The sequence below is a fragment of the Theobroma cacao genome, chromosome 5, assembly GCF_053813885.1.
Source record: "Theobroma cacao isolate CCN51 chromosome 5, ASM5381388v1, whole genome shotgun sequence".
Classification (NCBI taxonomy): Eukaryota; Viridiplantae; Streptophyta; class Magnoliopsida; order Malvales; family Malvaceae; genus Theobroma; species Theobroma cacao.
Window position 1 is genome coordinate 2,788,419 of NC_142643.1, and position 17,364 is coordinate 2,805,782.

The following is a 17,364-nucleotide window of genomic DNA, read 5'->3' on the forward strand; positions in this document are numbered from 1 at the left end:
AATGAAGAAGCATGACTCCATACAACACAAGGACCATTTCGTGCTCAAATAACTCAGTTTTATCTACCTTATTTGTGGGAGATATTTCAAAAGTAAACACAAACCAACCACCTCACAGAGAGGGTCGATTTGTTGAAATAACTTCTAAAATTTCCATGACCTCTTACGAGCATTAAAGACCCAATTGACCGTAATTTTCGAGTCCGAAGGATCTCAATTAATTTGCTTTTTTCAATTTGGGATTTAGGGTCACTTTCACTTAGGTTGATAAAAGTCATCAATCGGTCACTTTTCATCTTATTTCTTAATTATTAATCAGAAGAAAAAGATAATAATCGTATATAGTCCATACATATAATTAATTTATAAAGTAAATCACACTTCTGAATATATATAATTTATATGTGCCCATTATTTTTTATTAAAAGAAAATCACACTTCTGAATTATATATGTGGTGCACCTAAATCTTTTGCATGTCGAAATACTAGTATTTAATGAGCATTAAAAATTTCCATTTCACCTCTAAATGAACTAATTTAATAATTGACCTGGTAAACTTAAAAAAGATTGAGAAATCCCAAATCTCATCGGTCCAAGATATATATATATATATATATGTATATATAATAACAAAGGAAAAGGGCCCAACCATCCATAATTATTTCTCTTCAATCTAAGGGAATTATATAGGGCAATTGAAAATCAATCTAAGCAGAAAACAAAAACAAAAACAAAACAAAACAAGGCATTTCATGGAACATCTATATATTGTTTTGTTTTTTTTTTTAAAAAAAGAAAAGAAAACAAAATCTATGGGATGTCCTGTATTTAAATAGTTTAATTCTATCTAGGTTACCAAACAGGGTCTTCGGAGAGAATAATAAAGTAAGACAATGGGCATTAGCTCTCTAATACATAGAGGGACAGAGATTGGGAATCTATGCAATGGATGAATGTGAAGGATGTCGTTTCTGGTCGGACACATTATCCTTATAAAACTCATTCCCCCTCCCCTTCTTTTTTCCATCATCTGAGAATTTTAGGGTTTTTTAGATATTTGCAAAAAACGAACACATGGGACATGGGATTTTGTGTGTGTCCCTACGTTTGCATGTGTCTCTTACTTATATTTTTGAAACAAAAAAGCATAGGATACCAAGGAAAGAGGGGGCATCCTTTTTTTTGGAAGGAAGCTCCGAATGCATGGAGCCAAAAGCAGTTCAATTATCTATTGCCTTCAAACTTTGTATTATACATATCTCCCTATATGTCTTGTGTATTCTTTTTCCATCTAATACATCCATCCAATTATATATAATGTAGAGAACAACAGTGTGGTGTCTGCTCAAAGTCAGCTTCGATAAAGACATCGCCACATGACAGGAGCTCTCTTGACGTAGACCTACTGTAAAAACGTGTTTGAGGGGAACAGTTGGATCCACATATATATATATATATATATTCAATTAATTAATGTATGCACCTTAGGCTTCTTGCATTAATGGTGAACGACACAGCTTGTTGTCTCCATATCGAGCAGTGCCCAGAACATAAATACTAAGTCTGATTTATGGTATGGGGAGAAAGCAAGGAGCAGAGGAGAAGAGAGCTAGCTTTACATACCCAAAAATCTTGGTAATTATATCTTGTTCGATGTCATGCAATTAACATCCGCGAATAGATACAGATGTGACAAGGAAGGAAAAATTGACTTGAAGAGGCTTCGATGCATGAAAGAGGGTCAGAAATCGATTCAGTCTGCGTAACAAAATTCAAAAAACATTCATGATTGTAACGAGTAGGACAAACTATAGAATTAATAACTAGCTACCACACACACGTTTTTCACCATGGCAGCTGGGCATGCATGCTTTTGAAATAGTTAGGAAGAGAAAGTCCATCCTAATATCCTATGCCATCACCACCGTCTTTGGTAGAGTTGTCTTTGGTGTGAGAAGTGATGGAAAATGAAATCACAGGGTTTAGAAATTAATGGCAAAGCACATATAACACTTTAGTGTAGAGTGGTATAATGGTCGCCCACTCTAGCAGCTTTTCACAAGTACAAGTTTCAAGTCAACGATTTCCTAACTAATTTTAATAACAATTTTATAATATACATTGTTATATATTTTTCTGATTTTATAATTTATAGTGATCAATTATAATTAGTCGGATCATCAAAATTAATATATATGTTTACTAAAAATTTTTTAAAAAATCTCGATGAATTGGTTATGGTATACATAAAACTATACACTATATGGTAATTAAGTATAAATATATGTATACTTTTGTTAATTAGAAACATCAAAACACCTCCACGAGTCTTTTGTCTATTAGTGTTAAGGTTAAAGATTTCAATCAGTATAATGTATTCTTTGTCAATTATTACTATATGACATACTTTTTTTAAAAAGAAAAAAACTATAGAAAATTGGATTTATCAACTTTCATATAAAGTTAAATATACCAAATTAAGCAGCCAAACTTCATTAAATTTGAATCAATTTGTTTTTTTTCTTATCAATAGGAGAGAGCTAATACCTACATTTGGTTTCAAAAAGAAAACATACATTGTATTAGTAGGGGTATATTTTTATTAATTTACCAGAAATAATTAAAAAAAGCACAAAAAGATGGCAGAAGTAAAGGGTTTTTGGTACACTAGGTATTCACGTCAAGTGGTAGCACAATTTATATATAATATATGGCATCTTAGATTAAAATTTGCATGGTAATTAATTAATTAATTAGCATAATTTTATTAATATATATTTATAATATTACAATATTTAATCTGCTATAACGTGAGAAGTTCTTGTCATGGCAATAACACATCCCACATGTGATTCTCGCATTTTGGGACCCTCAACTATTGCACCCATTTCTGGGAATTCAGTCAGTGAGTCATGGAATTTGATCATTAACATATATACCAGCTTATCAATATGAAAATGAAATTGGTCCATCCCCTTTGAATTCTGATCAGCAGCAGGTTCGAATAATTAATCGAATTCAAACTCAAATCGAACTGAATCACTAGCCTAATTAATTATGATCAAACTGCCACATTTCAACAATTTTTTAACTTAATTTGAATGGAGGATACCTATCACGAGTTATGACTTGAATACACAATCAATCTATAGACTTCACCCCATTTATCTCATCTTTGCTATCCTTACCCCAGTAGGAAACCAACTTATAGAACATTTTTATAGAGGTTTAGAAGAATTTATGAATTTACTTCGTTCTATCTGCAACCTATTTGGTAGAATAATCTGGATTATTTCATTATTGTCGGAGAACTCACCACCATCAAGGACAGAAAGATCAAATTTTAAGAAAGTAACATGGTGTCGTGTAGATAGAGACAATACCACAGATTTTCTGTTCAATTACCCTTTTCCCTTTTGCAATTCCTGTATGTAATAAACAGGTTTTACCATTAAGCTAAATGAAGATAGCAATGACTAGCTAATATTATTGTACAAGTTATGATTCTCCAATTGAAATGAATATGTACAGCTAGACTCTATTTTAACATGGATTTCTCATGCATCATTTGACATCAACCAATCACACAACAATTGAATAAAGGGTTTCTCAAATTGTGAGTGGTTTGGCCCAAAGAACTCTTGAACAATGAAAACCAACCAAAAGAAAAACAATTAAAAAAAAAACCCAGACTGTTGCAGTAAAAATGTTTTACTTGTACTAGTACAAGTAGACTTTTGTTGTGTGAGTGGAGAGTATCATCATCAACATCAGTAACATAACAAGGACAAGTACATATCACTGTAACATGCACTCAATACTTTTTAGGATGATGGAGGAGGGTGCAGCATCAGAATCACAGTCCAAATCTGGGTCCCCCTTCCAGACAGGTATCACGGACCGTCCTATCACTTCTCTTTCTCTCTCTCTCTCTCTCTCTCTCTCTTTCTCTCGGGAACCCCAACTCTCTCTCAGCACTCAGGCTCAGCTCACTTACCACTCTCTCTCTCTCTCTCTCACACACATTTTGCTTTATGCTATCTCTCTTCCGCCCCTGCAACTTCTTCCTAAATTTGGTCTTTCTTTTAATTATGGTTTAATCATTTCACACCTGATCAAAATGGCTGTAAAGGCAACTCACTTTTTAACCAAGTCCCCTACCTTTTCCTGGACTCAAATCACTAAAACAAACAAACGCCGATCAAAATAAAAAAAGAAAAAAAAATACCCTTCATCTGCTCTCCTTCTGTTAGTAAAACAATCCCATCAATTACCCTTTTTTATAGGTACCACTAGTATAGTAATAGCAGTCGTAGTAACTTTTTATTATTCAATCGATTTTCTTTTCCTTGGTACTACTACAATATTAAAATATTACACTGCTACTGCTATGTAGTTTGAGCTCCAAAAGCTAGCACTACCACAAAAGGCACACAAAAACCTATACAATTTTCAGCTGGTGTTACTCAATAGCAGCAGCTTGCTGTCTTGCACGCACAAATGCAACCTTCTACAATCGTGAGTTTGTGTATGAAAGAGAAAGAGAGAACGGGGAGGGGGGGGGGGGGGGGGGGGGGGGGGGGGGTGGCCCATCTAAATCAATGGCTGACCGACTTTGAAGATATGGGTAAGATAAAAAAGAAGGGTGTAGAATAATGTAAGACCAAGACTATAAGAGAAAGAGAAAGAGAGAGCGAGAGAGAGACAGGAGGGGTTAGAAAATGAGATAGAGAGATATTCTCTTTAGTCATCATGGTTTTTGGTGTTTTCTTTTGAAATCAAAACAAGGTAAAAACCAGATCTCTGTAAGAAGAGTCCGAGGGTGCTTTTTTTATTTTGTTGTTGTTTTAAAGTTTAGTAGTATATATTTGTGTGGGGAGAGTGTTTTAGATTGAAGCTTGAGTTGTGCTTTTCTTGTCTCTTTGGCAGAATCAGAGAGAGAGAGAGAGAGAGTCAGTATTTGAATTTATATACCAAAGATTTATCTGCTTGTGTTTGGAGAAATCCTTGTTTTCTTTTGTTTTGTACTGTTTTTTAGTTTTAGCCTTTTGAAAGCTAGTTGTTTTCTTGCAACTAATATTCAAAACTATCAGTTTTCGGAATTTAGTTGCCAAAACAAAAATTAAAAAAGATGTCTGGTGATGCGTTTTCCATGCCTGTTTCAAGAGGAGGGTTTGTTCAAGACCAAAATAATGCAAACCCTAACCCTAAAGCTAATCCTAATCCTGTTAAGAAGAAGCGAAATCTTCCAGGAACTCCTGGTAAGCTTAAATTTACTTAATCTTTCATTCACTTTAATGATACCCTTTTCTTAACTGTTGTTGATGAACCGATTAGTCCAGTAATTCCATATATTCTTTTCTTTGTCTCAACAGATCCAGATGCTGAAGTTATTGCTTTATCTCCCAAAACTCTTATGGCTACAAACAGATTCATATGTGAAATATGCAACAAAGGTTTCCAAAGAGACCAAAACTTACAGCTTCATCGCCGGGGTCACAATCTTCCATGGAAGCTCAGGCAAAGAACCAACAAAGAGGTCCGAAAGAAGGTTTATATCTGTCCTGAGAAAACCTGCGTTCACCACGATCCATCCAGAGCTCTTGGCGACCTCACTGGAATAAAGAAACATTATAGCAGAAAACATGGGGAGAAGAAGTGGAAGTGTGAGAAATGTTCAAAGAAATATGCAGTTCAATCAGACTGGAAAGCTCACTCCAAAACTTGTGGTACTAGAGAGTACAAGTGCGACTGTGGGACACTATTTTCCAGGTATTCCATATACCTTTGTTTCTTGTTTTTCTCTTGTTCTCAAATCTTCTTTCTTTTTGTTACGATACGTTGCATAAAGAAATAAATGCACATATTTGAAGAATTCATGGCTTTGGGCTTTCTAATTTAATGCAACCTAATGATTAGGTAATAAGTGCTTGTATTCTGAATTTGGGGTGTTGGTTGTGTATTGAATTGGTGTTGTTTTAATTCAAACAGAAAAGACAGCTTTATCACCCATCGAGCTTTTTGTGACGCCTTAGCTGAAGAGAGTGCACGACTCACTTCTGTTGCAGCCACAAACCTAAATTTCAGAAATGATACTGTGAATCTGCCGCATGGATTTGCTGGCCGGGGAGTTCAAGATGTTGCTGGAATTTCTCAACTCGGTTCGGGTTTCGGACAAGATTTCACTGGGATGCCTGCAGCAGGTATAACTCTCCTTCAAAAGATACCAACAAAATCCTCGACATCCCAGAATGTTTCCGATGATTAAATCGGGCCTGGTTAATCTTATTGGTATTGTAACTAAATTATCAAGTCTTTTCGTGTTATTGAATTTGACAGGTTTGCCTGAGATTGTTCAAATGGCTTCAGGCAATCTCTTTGGCTCATCTTCACTGACCAATTTTGATAACCACGGTCACTTCCCTGGATTTGACAAGAGTGGTGCAACTTCAACAAATGCCAATCTCTCCTTATCGCCATTGCCACAAGGGTTAAAAGAAGAAGGTGGAAGCAAAGGTAATTTGATGGAAAGCTTGTCGTCTCTCTACTCGGAAACTCAAAACAAGCAACCCAAGCCTGCTGCACCCATGTCCGCAACTGCACTCCTGCAAAAAGCAGCCCAGATGGGTTCAACAAGAAGCAACCCATCGTTCTTTGGGAACAGTTTTGGTGTAATGAGCTCATCATCTTCTCACACGGTTAGTCTGAGTTCAACTCAGGATAGAAATGATCAGCTGCACCAGGTTTATCCAAATCATGTGAAGGAACAAGAGACTTTCATGGCATCAAGTAGTGTATCAATGAGTACTGATGCAGGTCTCGGAAGTTCAAATTTGAATTCTGTGGCCAGTGCAACGAGCAACAATCTTGAGCAGCTCATGTTACAAACAGGAGCAAAACACAGTAACCCAAGTCAACTAAAGATGCACCACCCTGGTTCAAATTCCATTGATCAAAGTCTGACCAGAGACTTCCTTGGCATGAGCAACGATCAATCTGCTCGTCCATTTTTACCCCAAGACCTAGCCAAATTTGCATCAATTGGCTCAACCATGGGCTTGAGTCAATTCACCAGCAACCACTGAGCTCAGCTACCTAGCTACCTTTCCAAATACCGTTACAGCTCAGTAAAAAAAAATTCAGCAAAAAAAATATACGAGTTGCCGATACGATTATATATGCAATATATAATCTTAAAAAAAAAAAAAAAAAGCTGAAGGTTGGGGACCAAGTTGGAGTCTCGGTGTACAAGCAAACCAAAGCCCCAGAAAAAAGCACAGAAGCTCATCTTGTGAATGGTCAGTGAAACAGCCGAGGGGGGGACTTGTGAGGGGCCCAATTCCATGTTTGAAATGACTAAACAATGAGCCAACTCCAAGTCATTGCATGTACTCGTTGTTGTTCTTGTTGTTTTCTTTTCTGTCTCAGCTCTCTTATCGTTTTTTTCACAATATTTTTTCTTTTCTTTTTATATATAATCTTTCCTTCTTCACTTTCTCTCTCGCCTTTTTGAAATTGAACAGCACTGGAAACTAAAGTATTTGGTTGACTGTTCGTCAAAGTAATGCGGCTCACTCGTCAACGTTGGTGGTTTTAGGATTAGGAGAGAGAGAGACAAACTGAGAAAGATTATTTAGTCATCAGTTTACAGCTTGTTCCCTTGTTATATATTATACTTGTTAGGTATTAGGGGAGACTTAGATTATACATAGTAGCCTTTACACGTCTCTAATTTGTTTTCTTTTCTCTCTATTTTTTGTTTTTTTGGTTTCGGATTATCATCGGGTACTTGTTTTATTTAAACAATTAGATGATCAAGTGGAAAGGCAAGGTAGGCAATAGCCATGTTGGATCAAGTAGGAAGAATCTAGGGGCTGCAAGGTAGACCTTATAGTGTAATGAGAAATCTAGTACTGAAATTATTGGGGCCAAGGATGGCTTTGAGGGTGTGTTCAAAGTCAAGGACATCCGTCCGATCTGTCCAACGTTAATTGATGGAAATTTGGGTAAAAAAAAAAAAAGAGAAAACATCCGGGGAATTATCCAAAAGATCAATTGCACTTCTAGATGATGTTTTTGCCTTGTATATATAAACATTTGTAGATAATGTTATGATGATGCCCTAGAAATTGGTATCTATATCATTGTGATGAGTATGGAATATAGATGCTTGTAATTTAGTTTGGGTTATTATTGATTAACAATATGCAATTAGTATATGTTGTTTAAATCCCATAAGATTGATAATTAAGATCATATTATGATATAAGTTTATTTGCTTTATTACATAGTATTTTTTTATTGAATGAATTAATTCACATTATTAAAGTTTCGTTGGATTAATATTTTTATTATTTCAAGCATAGGCTAAATATAGTTCATATATTAATATTAGAAGAATTTTCCATTTCTCAGCCCCTCACGATCCTTGCTGTTCTACTGAGAAAAGGATAAAGGCAACAACCTTGGAAACTAAGACAGAATATGTTTAGGTTTCCAATGCAAGACCTATTGGAAACTACATGAACGCCGTTTGTATTCATCTTTCCAAACATGTTTATGGTTACTTTTATGTTGCTAAGGCCATATTTTATATATGTTCACATGACATGCGATCAAAACTAGAAAAACCTAAGTAAAAAACGAACATAGGTGGGCTTTTGACAGTGACGACGGTGGGGGACGGGATAGACACTTAATTTTTGGCCGAAAAGGTTGCAAAAATCCCCTTTCCTAGTCTAGGGCACTGTAGTCTCTTGCCCCCTAACAGCCCGTTGCTGGCCACTCTTTGTACAGGACAGTTTTTGACTTTCAATGCTCTTTAAAAAACATACTACCAAGGTTTTTTTTTTTTTTTTTAAAGAAAAAACTGGGAAATGGGAATGCTTCACACCTCGTAGAGCCAATGGTCAGGCAAAGTAAACAGGGTCTGCAATGGACGAAGGGATGTGCCCACAAACTGCACAAAAAGAGAGAGAGAGAGAGAGAGAGAGATGTGCAATGGGATTTTTCTATAAAGAAAGTGCAGTTAATTGTTATTGTATAATGATTTTCACCTTTTTATTGGTACTTGTCCACGACCAGCTTTTTGAGACCTTCGTCAGCCTATGTCTTCGAAGTTTTGAACTAGTTTTATATTTGGAATATTAAAACAATACCCATCACTTTTTACAGCATGTTACACAAGCTTCAAACCAAGTTTTTAGCTTAAGAAAAGTTGTACATTCAAATTAGTTATTGCTTATAAAGTGAAATTAGAGTTAATGGGTCAATAAATTCCAAGTGTCAATAAATTCTACTCCTATAGAAGAGAGCGCTTTTGCTTTAGAGTTCATGTGTCATTTGCCCAACAAGGCACCAAGCTAAGAAAATTATATAGAGTTCTAATTAATTAGGGTTTATGTGGAAGGGAGAAACCGAGAAAGGACCTAATTGGTTAACCTAATTTAGATTTTAATGATTTTGGACCACCACCAACCATTTCCACTCGATAGTTTTCATGTGTTAAGCTTTTCACGTATCATCATCCCCTATTTCCCTAGCAATATTTTATTAATACAACTGATTGGGGTTTCACCATAACAAGTTGAAATGGTTGACGTTGTCCAGCCAATTAAATAAAGTCAAAAACTTTTCTAGTTCCTACTCTATACATTTTATGTATATATATGCCTTCTCGCAAGTCATCCCTTATATATATTTCTCATAGACTATTGTAAAAATTCTTGTTTACTCTTACAACTTCAATTGATTCTTTCTATTAACTAATTAAATGATGGATTATTATCAATTTATCAACGTTACGATTTTTTACCTTTACAGCGAATTTAAATAAATTATTTAATTATTAAATGAACACATGACAGTTGTATGCAGTTAAAAAAACCCCATATTTAATGTGTAGAATAATAATCCGTAAATAATTATTTTATATTTCGTAGTATGTATAAAAAAAAAAAACTACCATAATAATAATTTCATTTCATATATACTATGAGTGATATTATTTAAGGAAACATGAAAGTTTTCAAAGGTTTTATTGGATAAAGCTTATGGGTGACATTATTGAAATCAAATGGCATGTAAATGCCCATAAACTACCCTTCCTTTGAACAAATTGTTATAATTATTTATTCACAAATTAAAGCATCCGACATGTTACAATTCTTTGGGCTATGTCTTGTTTTCTGGTAAGAAAGAGTTTTCTTAAGACCCAATTGTGTAGTTGGGCCAACCGGAAGTCCAGGGGAAAAGTACGGTATGACATGTCAATCTCCTACTGCGTTAGGAGTTCCACGGGTGCGCACTTAGCCGGACCATTCAAATCCACGTGTATTTCATCCATTGGCTGAAACAACGTGTAATGACATGCAAATCCTCGCGAACACTTCTTCCAAATCCCAAAGATTGTATGTAACAAATTTATATGAACTCTAAAACGTTTTCTTTATGATTTTGTTTCACCAACTAAAAATTGGAGTCTTCGGAACCAAAATCAAACAAGCAAAAGTAATATATATACATATGCACACAGACAAAAAAAAAATCCTATGTAAATCTATTGATTTATAAATAGAGAGGAAGAACAATGTTGAATACTTTGAGTTTGAGTTGGGCCTTGAATTCCATGGCTTGGAGAGGATTGGTCTACACGGTTTTAATACTCAACTTTGCATTGGTTTGCCAGTTTCTGCTTCTCCAGCCTCTCGTTTCTGCTTTCGGTTAGTGAGCTTTTTTTTATTTTTTTATTTTCTCTTTTGTGTTTTTGAAACTTTTTTTGTTTTTATTTTTTGGAGAAATCGCATTAAGTTGATGTAGATTTGATGATTTGATCTTGGGTTTTGTTGTATAAAATTAGTGGGTTTCAGCTGAAAATCTAGGTTGTATAGCTTCATTGGTTATCTGGGTGTTGTTTGAGTTAGGTTAAAGGAAGTTTTTTGGTTAGAGATTGTGTGAAAGTTGAAGTCTTGGGGGGGAAAGGGAAAATTGATTAAAATTGTTTATATCAATTGTTCGTTTTAGTCTGTTGGTTGCTGGTTATATTTTATCTATTGCCAAAGAAGCTCTTTATTGATTTTCTTGGATTGCTGTTTTCTGCAGGAGAAGCCTTTGAATAGTCAATTAGTAATTTTACACCTTTTTATTGCTTCTGCATTGCTATCTTCATTTATCCATCTTGAGCAGAAGTGTTAAATAAGAATTTTTGTTTTGGTTAAATTTGTAAAAAAAAGTTTATGAATTTGAGGGTATGCAAAAATTGCTAGATAGAACATAAATTTGAAATGATTTCCATTGCAAAGGGGCTTTTCTCTGTAGAAAGATTATCAATTTTAGGATTCTAATTGGGAAAGGACAAATAGCTTCCTCGTTTTTGGTCAAGACCCTTCTCCGGTCTACATTGGTGGAGTGGAATTGTCTATTAGATAGTTCAACTAGAAAGACACTTTTCTTTTCATATATACTTTTAGATGCACTGTAGCTAACAGAATGAATTAAAAAGCACCAGGTGATGCAAGCATGATAGTGATACTGCATAGCTGTTAACATCTTTGTAGAAATGTATCTTTTGTTTGACTTTTGTATGACTGTTTTGAGTCCGAGCATGCAAATAGCTGGTGCATCTTGTTTAGATATTAAAATTGGTATTCTTGGAGTATATTAGTTTGATTGTAAATTTGCAGCCTTGGCTAGCAAATGCATACCTTCTCTGTTTATTTGTCCTTAAGAGTTGCCACTTGGATGTGCAGATGGAAAGCCAGGAAATGCTGCTGAGTTGTTCGAGAGAGTTTCACAGAGTATAAAGGTGAAACACTACAGTGAGGCACTCAATGATCTTAATGCTGCTATTGAGGCAGATCCAGCGTTTTCAGAAGCACATTTACGCCGTGCATCTGTTCTACGTCAGCTCTGCCGGTACTGTTGAAACTTAGGAAGTTAGAATATATACTTCTATTCTATTAATTGCAGTACTTTTTTCTTTTTCTTTTTTCATGTGCATTCAAAAATGAAGAAATTATTAGAAAATATGGTTTTATTGAGATCTTCTGATGTCTTTGATGACATTTTTCTATAGCTCCTAGAAAATTTTGGTATGAATGTTTTTGTAAAATTTTTATGGTTCCTTTGGCACTTGAAAGAAAGAAGTTTCTGGTCTTGTCTAACACACTCTCTCTGCCACCCTATCTTCTACTTCTAATTGGAAAATTATATGACTGGCACTTTTTCAATGATGTAGATATGAGGAATCTGAGAAAAGCTACAAAAGGTTTCTGGAACTAAAACCTGGAAATTCGGTTGCTGAAAAGGAACTTTCTCAATTGCATCAGGCTCAAAATGCTTTGGAAACAGCTTTCAGTCTCTTTGACTCTGGAGATTCTACAAAAGCTTTGGAATACTTGGATAAAGTTGTACTAGTTTTTTCTCCAGCATGCTCAAAGGTAGCACCTACTTTGAATTTCTGTTCTTTTCTTTTTCCCTGAGTTATAGCAACCTTTATAAACTCTATGTGCTTCATTTATTGCAGGCCAAGCTCCTCAAGGTGAAGTTGTTGTTAGCAGCTAAAGACTATTCTAGTGCTATATCAGAAACTGGGTATATCCTCAAGGAAGACGAGAACAATCTTGAGGCCTTACTACTTCGTGGCCGTGCATACTACTATTTAGCAGATCATGATGTTGCTCAAAGGTTTGTTTAACATCATATTTTTTCTAGGAAAAGAATATTATAATGCCTCATTTGGTTACATCTAGAATTGGATGTATAGATCTGATACATGATCTTTTCAGACATTACCAGAAAGGTCTTCGCCTTGATCCAGAGCACAGTGAACTGAAGAAAGCTTATTTTGGATTGAAAAATTTACTGAAGAAGACTAAAAGTGTAGGCCCACTAAACATCTTTTTGAATTCTCCCTCTCCCTTTTGTCTTTATCTGTTTGAGATCAGTGTAGGGGCTAAGCTACATGGTAGTTTGGCATTGGCCTATTTTCTTAAACAACCTTCTATTTTTCTTTATTTTTTAACTTAAAAATGGTCCTGTCACCCTCTATGTTGCCTAAGTTTGTTTACATACTTGGACTTGTGGAATCTGTAGGCAGAAGATAATGTAAACAAGGGAAAGCTGCGCCTTGCAGCTGAGGACTACAAAGGAGCACTTGCATTGGACCCCAATCATCTTGCTTACAATGTGCATCTTCACCTTGGGTTGTGCAAGGTCTTGGTTAAGCTTGGCAGAGGAAAGGATGCTTTAAATAGTTGCTCTGAAGCGCTTAACATTGATGGGGAGCTTCTTGAAGCTTTAGTACAGGTAAGCTGTAGACTCCATGCACCCATTGCCAACTTTTTACTATAGGTGCATGAACATAATGCCATAACTCTCATTCTTTAACTGTCTTTGCATGTTTCAGAGGGGTGAGGCTAAACTTTTAACAGAGGATTGGGAAGGTGCTGTGGAAGATCTGAAATCAGCAGCTCAACGATCACCTCAGGTGAGTCATGATATTTTATTTGGATGATAATTGTCCCTACAGTTTCTTCTCGCTTCCCATATTGTACTTATATCAGTAATGTGTTATGTATGAGACATGTTATTTTGTAGTTTTAAGGCTCTGGTTTTGTAATTCTTTGTTTTTTTTTTTTTTTTCTGTTTTTTGAAGTATGAAATCTAGGAAAATTTTGAATTCTGCCAAAGATCTATACGTGCTTTTTGTCCTCCCCCCCCCCCCCCCCCCCCTTTTTTCTTTTTTGTTAGAATTACTGCTAAGTGAGACAAAGATAACAGAATACAGAACGGGAACATCATAGAAATTTTTATGTTAATCCTTCACTGCTGTCTTATTACTGTTAATAAAAAATTTGGATCAGCTTAGTGTGGTATTTTGGTTATTATCTTACTCATGTGAGAGCTAAAAATTGCTTGCTATGCAGGATATGAATATACGTGAAGCACTTATCAGGGCTGAGAAAGCTTTGAAGATGAGCAAACGCAAAGACTGGTACAAAATTCTGGGAGTTTCAAAGACTGCTTCTGTAGCTGAGATAAAGCGTGCATACAAGAAGCTTGCTTTGCAATGGCACCCAGATAAGAATGTTGATAATAGAGAAGAAGCTGAGGACCAATTTCGAGAAATTGCCGCTGCATATGAGGTTCGATATCTTAAATCTTTCTTTATCATTATTGTTATTTAATAATGTTTTAAACTTCAACTTTTGCTTGATAACATTTTGTGATCATTAATACTTTTTAATTAATGCCATTTATTCTTGATAAAATGAATGATATGCTACTCGGATTGTGACTTTGTTCTGGATGATATCTCTGGAGAACTTTCAATCTGCTATGCAGTCGGAACGTTAAAATAAACGAGATGCTGCACATGACATATATGCTTTTCACTTACAGGTTCTTGGGGATGAGGAAAAGAGATCAAGGTATGACAGAGGAGAAGATATTGAAGACATGGGTACGGGAGGTGGTGGTTTCAACCCATTTGGTGGTGGTGGGGGACAGCATTTCACATTTACGTTTGATGGAGGTTTTGGAGGCTTTCCTGGTGGTGGAGGATTTGGTTTCGATTTTTGATTGCAGTGAAGTATGGGTTTTGGATACCTTCACGAAACGGTTATAAAAGTGCATTTTTTAGCTTGAACCCTAACACCAGTATGAGTAGGACTGACATCTTCCGGTAGTATGTAACTTACACCTTTAGAACTGGCTTCTTACATGACAATGTATCCCTTCACAAAATTTTCCTTATTTAATTGATTTTATAATTTTTTATCAGTTGATGTCTTGATGATAGGAAATTGAAGAGCTGAACTTAGTGATATCTTGCGACTTTCTTTATGGATTCATTCTGGAACCTTATTTGTCATAAATTCTATTTCTTCCCCTACCAAAGCCTAATAATGAAATAAAAATATATTTGCTTAGCTTAGAAGTTAAATGATTGCACATACAATTCCAGTGGGCTGCACTTGGAGTAATTATTAGTGGCTAAGAAAATGATTGCCCAATTGCTCTTTATTTAATCAGTTGTTTAAGGATCCCATCCGACCATAGTAAGAGTCTCTGCTATGTTTTTAATCCATTCTTTTGAGTAGCAGAGGCTGTTACCCTGTAAACTTCGTGCATTGAACAACCATTCCAATTCCTGTAATACTTGAGGCTGCCAGGAGCTGGATTTTCTATAGAGCAACCTTTCCATTCATTCTGCAGAGCTGATGGGGTTTCTGCTTTGAACAATATCGACAGCTTAGAATCTGCTTGAACAAAGTTTTTCATTACCTGTTGCAAAATTCAAGCAAACTCTTCTATTCTGGTTCCAGTTTTGTTTCCAGGACTGACATGCATCCAGTTTGTTCTTTTGTATAATAGCAGGATAGGTACGCAGTGTGCTTCTGTAACTAAATTTCTTTCATTGGTAACCTAACCCTAAGGAAGTTAAATTAAGGTTCAGTTATTTGTAGCATGAGATCTTGGCACAAAATATTGGTCTCGTCTCTGCCCAATATTATTCATAGCAGTTTCAATATTGACACAGAAAGAAAGAAGGATTATACAAAGAATCAAGATTTAATCGGATGAAATGATACAGCAATTACAAACAACAACACATGCATCCCATGCCAATACAAAAACTCAAAGGCTGCAAAAAATTGCCCCGAAAAGTGCAAATCGGAAAGAAACCATTGCCATGGGATGGAGTTTCAGGTTCCTTATTGCGCCAGATGAATTAGCGCCAGCATCACCAGTGGACGCTTTTGGAGTTGAAACTGGAACATCCTTCTCCGGCTTAGCTGGTGCAGGAGCTGGTGCTGGCGTTGTTCCGAAAATTTGCAATGGAAGGAGCACCTGATCCACTTGATAAACTGCGATCCGGCGATCAGAGAATACAGTGTTAGCCACTGTTGTATTGACCACACCAGTCGTTATATTCACTTGATTCCCTGAAGCAGTGACATTAAGTGGGAACCTGCCGCTCTTCACATCACCTGCTTGCGTACGCAATGGATTGCTGGCTGTTTGGAACTGTGTGCTGGACATCAATGTAGGAAGGATGTGAAATTGCACCAGCTGGAGTTTTTCTCGATCCGAAAGGGTATTTAGTGTTCCAGGGTTGAGGCTACTAAATGCATTGTCACTTGGTGCAAATATTGTTAACCCATCATTGGGATCAGGGGTGCTCAGCTGGTTGTTTAGTTGATCAGCTACCTGGGTGGCTTTCAGCAGCCTAATGAAAGTGGTGAATTGGCCACCCTTTTCAAGGATTGAAGTGATATTATCCGTGCGTATTGGCGGAGCCGGGGCTACTTGAGCAAAACTTTTGGTGCAAAGGAAGAAGAGCACCAGGGAAAGAAAGGGTAACAACAGTTGCTTTCTCATTCTTTTTAGGCTCTGGTCTTTTCCTATGGTATGTTTGGTCTTGTTATTCGAGTTATATATATATATATATCGAGAGATGAGATGGGTTGTTAACGTAAACGTTAGGTGGAAGGGTTACCTTTTAGTTGGCATAGCAAGAAAAAATGTCCAGCCGGGACATCCTATTTGTTAAGAAATTTCCATCACAAGTGGGGAGATTGCTTTACAAGACAGGAAGAAACAAGAGCATGGGATCTGATTTGAGGTGTCAATGTGGGGTCTCAATAAGCAAACCTGGGGTGTTTTTGCTTGTTCTAAGGACAACTATAACAAGAAAAAGCTTTGCATTATTTAAGTTGTCAGTAAAAGCTTGAGAACGATTGGGGGGGGTGACTATGGTGTGATGTATCATTGCAGTGGTCCAAATTCTACCTTCTTAGGGTTCAACTACTGCTATAATTTCGAGGCTGTTGCTCAAGTCAAATACATGCATAACCGTAAATGAACACAAAAAACGTAAAGGAAAACAATCTTGTTTTCTTTCTTGCATGCATTGTCGCTTTGATTGATTGTTATGAAACTTCAATCATTTCTGGTTTGTTCTAACAAACGATACCATGGCAAGTGCCCTTCCAGGGGAACAATGGAGGAAATGAAAAGGGTCTTTCGGCGCAAATCATGGTCCATAAGCCCATGACATACAGAAAGGAATTTGATCTTATCGTACTACTTCGGAGATTGTATGATATTTTTTGTGGGGTTTGTCCAAATTTTATCATGTGGAAATTTATGTGACCACTTACTAAAATTTTGGATATTAAAACCTCAAAAGCATATATTAATTTTGTTAAAAACTTTAATCGTTTATTATATTTCACAAGAATTATTTAATTTTTTTTTGAAAATTTATCTATTAATTACAGGAAAAGGAAAAATACAACATAATTTTGTTACATCCCAAATTCAAAAATTTAAGATACAGTAATGCCTTACATTCATG

At 35.9% G+C, this 17,364-nt stretch overlaps 3 protein-coding genes across 3 annotated transcripts; 2 read left to right on the plus strand and 1 right to left on the minus strand.

Moving 5' to 3' along the window:
- Positions 1-4,683: 4,683 nt before the first annotated feature.
- On the plus strand, positions 4,684-7,494 carry JKD (C2H2-like zinc finger protein). Its single transcript, XM_007027235.3, has 4 exons — positions 4,684-5,263; positions 5,378-5,774; positions 5,994-6,205; positions 6,342-7,494. The coding sequence occupies exons 1-4, from the start codon at positions 5,134-5,136 to the stop codon at positions 7,085-7,087; spliced, it is 1,485 nt and encodes a 494-aa protein (XP_007027297.3). The 5' UTR covers positions 4,684-5,133; the 3' UTR covers positions 7,088-7,494.
- Positions 7,495-10,448: 2,954 nt separating this feature from the next.
- P58IPK (DnaJ P58IPK-like protein) lies at positions 10,449-14,783 on the plus strand. Its single transcript, XM_007027236.3, has 9 exons — positions 10,449-10,723; positions 11,750-11,915; positions 12,238-12,439; positions 12,526-12,686; positions 12,788-12,881; positions 13,095-13,307; positions 13,408-13,488; positions 13,928-14,146; positions 14,403-14,783. Exons 1-9 carry the CDS (start codon positions 10,591-10,593, stop codon positions 14,580-14,582), a joined length of 1,449 nt encoding a protein of 482 aa, XP_007027298.3. The 5' UTR covers positions 10,449-10,590; the 3' UTR covers positions 14,583-14,783.
- Positions 14,784-15,478: 695 nt separating this feature from the next.
- Positions 15,479-16,422, minus strand: FLA11 (FASCICLIN-like arabinogalactan-protein 11). Its single transcript, XM_007027238.3, has one exon. The coding sequence runs from the start codon at positions 16,383-16,385 to the stop codon at positions 15,642-15,644; it is 744 nt and encodes a 247-aa protein (XP_007027300.3). The 5' UTR covers positions 16,386-16,422; the 3' UTR covers positions 15,479-15,641.
- Positions 16,423-17,364: the final 942 nt, after the last annotated feature.

Coding starts and splice junctions, on each gene's coding strand:
- JKD (XM_007027235.3), top strand. CDS start 5,134: ATGTCTGGTGATGCGTTTTCCATGCCTGTTTCAAGAGGAGGGTTTGTT. Junction 5,264..5,377: donor AAATCTTCCAGGAACTCCTG/GTAAGCTTAAAT, acceptor TTGTCTCAACAG/ATCCAGATGCTGAAGTTATT. Junction 5,775..5,993: donor TGTGGGACACTATTTTCCAG/GTATTCCATATA, acceptor TAATTCAAACAG/AAAAGACAGCTTTATCACCC.
- P58IPK (XM_007027236.3), top strand. CDS start 10,591: ATGTTGAATACTTTGAGTTTGAGTTGGGCCTTGAATTCCATGGCTTGG. Junction 12,440..12,525: donor TTTCTCCAGCATGCTCAAAG/GTAGCACCTACT, acceptor CATTTATTGCAG/GCCAAGCTCCTCAAGGTGAA. Junction 13,489..13,927: donor CAGCTCAACGATCACCTCAG/GTGAGTCATGAT, acceptor CTTGCTATGCAG/GATATGAATATACGTGAAGC.
- FLA11 (XM_007027238.3), bottom strand. CDS start 16,385: ATGAGAAAGCAACTGTTGTTACCCTTTCTTTCCCTGGTGCTCTTCTTC.